Genomic DNA, 3306 nt, shown 5'->3' on the forward strand with positions numbered 1-3306 from the left:
GTTCTATTAGAGGTTTTACGGTAACTTGTTCATTAAATATTTTCTACCTACCGTTTCTCTCATGGCCCGGCTTTCTGTTTCACTGTATTTTTTTCATTTTTCAGATGAACGGAATAGTTGCGGCACTGGAAGAAATGCCGCCGGTGACACGGTTCTACACCGGAGCATGTGTTCTTCTCACTACCGCCGTGGTAAGTACTCCCTTCTCTATTATCTAGAAAATTTGATTCAAGGGAAAGTTAGAACATCAAAAAATTAGAAAAGTTATCTTTTCTATGATCTAAGTTTTTGAAAGTACGAAACACTGATTTTCGTACTATTCAACAAAATTCTCAGTTTTGAGCATCAAGCCTCTTGAGTTTTTCAATGTCTTGCTAATTCAAACGTTCTGATCTTCCAATTCGTTTTTTCAGCATCTCGAGTTCGTGACTCCCTTTCATTTATACTTCAATTGGGAGCTCATCGTTCGAAAATATCAATTCTGGCGTCTGATCACATCATTCTGTTTCTTCGGATCATTTGGATTCTCATTTCTCTTCAATATGATATTCACTTATCGTTATTGTATGATGTTGGAAGAGGGGTCGTTCCGTGGAAGACGTGCCGATTTCGTCTACATGTTCTTGTTTGGCGCCGTTCTGATGGTTAGTAACGTTGAAATCCTTCCTATCAGGAATGGAATTAGGAGAAATAATCCTAAACATTGTTTCCAGATTCTCTCTGGAATTTTTGTTCAAATCTTGTTTCTCGGCCAAGCCTTCACCATCATGCTGTCTATATCTGGAGTCGTCGAAATCCGAATATTCAAATGAATTTCTTTGGAGTTCTCACATTCACGGCTCCTTATCTTCCATGGGTTCTTCTTCTTTTCTCGCTTCTTCTCGGAAATAATGCTGTTGTTGATTTTATGGGTTAGTTTCGTAAAGGGATATCTGAAATTAATGGTTTTTTTTAGGAATCGCATGTGGTCACATCTATTTCTTCCTCGAAGACGTTTTTCCATATCAAGAACACGGAAAACGTTTCCTGAAGACACCTCAATGGATGTGCTTTCTTTTTGATGAAAGACGTCCAGAACCAGTAGCTGAAGATCTGAGGCCAGGAGGATTTGAATGGAATTTTGAAGAAGAAGAAGATGGACAGAATCGCGATGATCTTTAAATTCGCTTTAGATTTCTTGAATTTTTCATTCCATATTTTCGGTCTATTTGTGTTGGGTTCTATCTTTTTTCGGTTTCTTTCTCAGATCGTTGTATTTAATTCTAATTCTTCACCGTCATCAAATGCGCTCTTTTGGATTCTTTCAAAACTTCTAAAAATTCGCAACGGAGCGCATTTAGTGACATTCAATATTTTCCTGAAAACTTCTCACATCTTGCCTTTTGATTCTTTTCCGAAGTGCAGTAGTTTTGTTCTAACCTTTTTCCCAAATCCTTTCGTTTTCCAGTCTGCTTCTGAAAATCACGGGATTTGTGGGTTTCTTCTATTTTTTCTAATTTATTGATTTAAATCAATAGCATCATCATCTTTTTTGCTACTGTAAGCTAATAACTTATGTTTTTTTGCCGATATTTCGAAAAAAGTTCTCAAAATATCCCCAAAAACAGATTCATTATTAGGTACAAGTGCTGCAGAAGTTCAGTATGAAAATTACAAGGAAATTGGGAATAGTTCAGAGATCATGCATAGATAAAACTTCGTAAAAATTGGGATCTTTACAGAAATGTGCAGATAAAAAATTGTAAAAATCAACAAGAAAAAAATGATAAAACGGGTGAGATTTCTTGAAAAATGGGAAACAGCGGCCTAAAAAACTTAAATATTGGAATGATTATTTTGGGTCCACATTGCTTCATTTTCGCTTCATTCTGGCTCCGCCCCTTCCAAAATTCGAACACAAAAGTACTTCACTGAAAACTGATTGAACGAAATCGCTCGTTGGTTCTGGACGACTTTTGACTCTTCTTGGCCTCAAACGATTTGGCGGTGGCCATGGCCGAGATTCATGCTCTTCCACGGGTTTCTCATCTGAGACTTCTTCCTAAAACAATTCGATTCAAGGTGGAATTATATTTCGGGCAAAATTCTAACCAAAGTTTTCCCAACGGAAACGGATTGAACTACTACAGGTTCAACAATGGGCGGAGTTTCCTCTCTCACTGAATTCTCTTCTTCCGACTGTGTCTTCAGAACACATGGCTCAATAGTAAATGTGTCGTCAGAGACCTGGAAAAGAGAACAAACAGTGAAAATGATGGAGCTAGTAAAAAGGGGGCGGAGCCTATTCATGTTGTTAATCAGTCACCATTTCCAGCGGTTTCTCTTTTTTGATCTCCAATTTCTCGGCTTCTGGATTCTTTTTGTAGAAGTCGTCGCCTTCCAGAGATTTTCCTTTTTCTTCCTCGGGATTAATTCCAATCTCTTCTACAACTTCTTCTGTGTCGTGGGACTGGAAAAAAAAACATTTCGGGAAAAGTTCGCAGGACAAATGTTCCCAGTGGGTCTTCTTGTTCAATCAATGGAATCGCCTCATCCCACTTCTCACTGTCATCATCTTCCTCCCAGTAACTGTTGAAGGACTGAAAACGGATGAATATAGGGAGTTATCGGATCATAAGGGGATGCGGGCAGAGCTAATTTCATGTTTTTATTATTTTCGCATTTTTAAAGCAATAAATTTACAGCAATAAGCAACAAAACGAAAAATAAAACAAAACAAAAACAGAGATATTCGATTTTAGCAGAAAAAAACAACAAGTGAGGAACAATATTAAAATCAGCAGCGAACATCGACAACGCGTTCGGAAGATGTCAAGTTTTGATCTATAATTTTTTTTCAAATTAGCCTCCGCCCAGATTTTTGTGAGTTATGGAGTACTGTACCTGTTTGTTTGACGATTTAGATAGAGATTCAGGCTTCCTTCCGAGCTCATTTCCGTTATTGTCGAGGTCGATTTGTTGAGATGGAGCCTAAAATAACGCAATGGTAAACGCGGTTATGGTCCAGTTTTGGACTCACATAAGCGCTCAATCCTACTGAATTTCTGGGTCTGCTCGGGGGTACGACGAATTCGAACGTTTTCAAAATCGAACAGACCTAAAATCGAAGAGATTCAATTCAGAAAAGTCCTTTTTTCGCACACGTACCAGAACAGAACGCGGACAGAATCGAACTGTTACAAGTTCGAACTGGTAAGGAGTCGAACTGTCCCAAATTGGTACGCTGTTTTGTGTGTGCTTTCTTGCGCGCTCTGTTGCAGGCAGCGTTCCAATTTGGGACAGTTCGACTCCTTACCAGTTCGAACT

General features: G+C 38.6%; 2 protein-coding genes across 2 annotated transcripts in view; one reads left to right on the plus strand and one right to left on the minus strand.

The window, feature by feature from the left end:
* Positions 1 to 104: 104 nt before the first annotated feature.
* On the plus strand, positions 105 to 812 carry CBG00586 (the record flags this gene model as incomplete). The annotated part of the gene is made up of 2 exons (XM_045244659.1): positions 105 to 191; positions 414 to 812. 2 exons carry the CDS (start codon positions 105 to 107, stop codon positions 810 to 812), a joined length of 486 nt encoding a protein of 161 aa, XP_045091626.1.
* Positions 813 to 1852: 1040 nt separating this feature from the next.
* CBG00587 overlaps positions 1853 to 3306 on the minus strand; it is a gene marked incomplete at both ends in the record, with an annotated part of 4759 nt that continues 3305 nt past the window's right edge. Inside the window, 4 exons of the mRNA XM_045244660.1 lie at positions 1853 to 2041; positions 2092 to 2226; positions 2306 to 2449; positions 2884 to 2970. Of these exons, the coding sequence (XP_045091625.1) occupies positions 1853 to 2041; positions 2092 to 2226; positions 2306 to 2449; positions 2884 to 2970 (555 nt within the window). The remainder of the gene's footprint in view (positions 2042 to 2091; positions 2227 to 2305; positions 2450 to 2883; positions 2971 to 3306) is intronic.

Source organism: Caenorhabditis briggsae (genome assembly GCF_000004555.2).
Source record: "Caenorhabditis briggsae complete genome, chrIII, whole genome shotgun sequence".
In the NCBI taxonomy this organism is placed as follows: Eukaryota; Metazoa; Nematoda; class Chromadorea; order Rhabditida; family Rhabditidae; genus Caenorhabditis; species Caenorhabditis briggsae.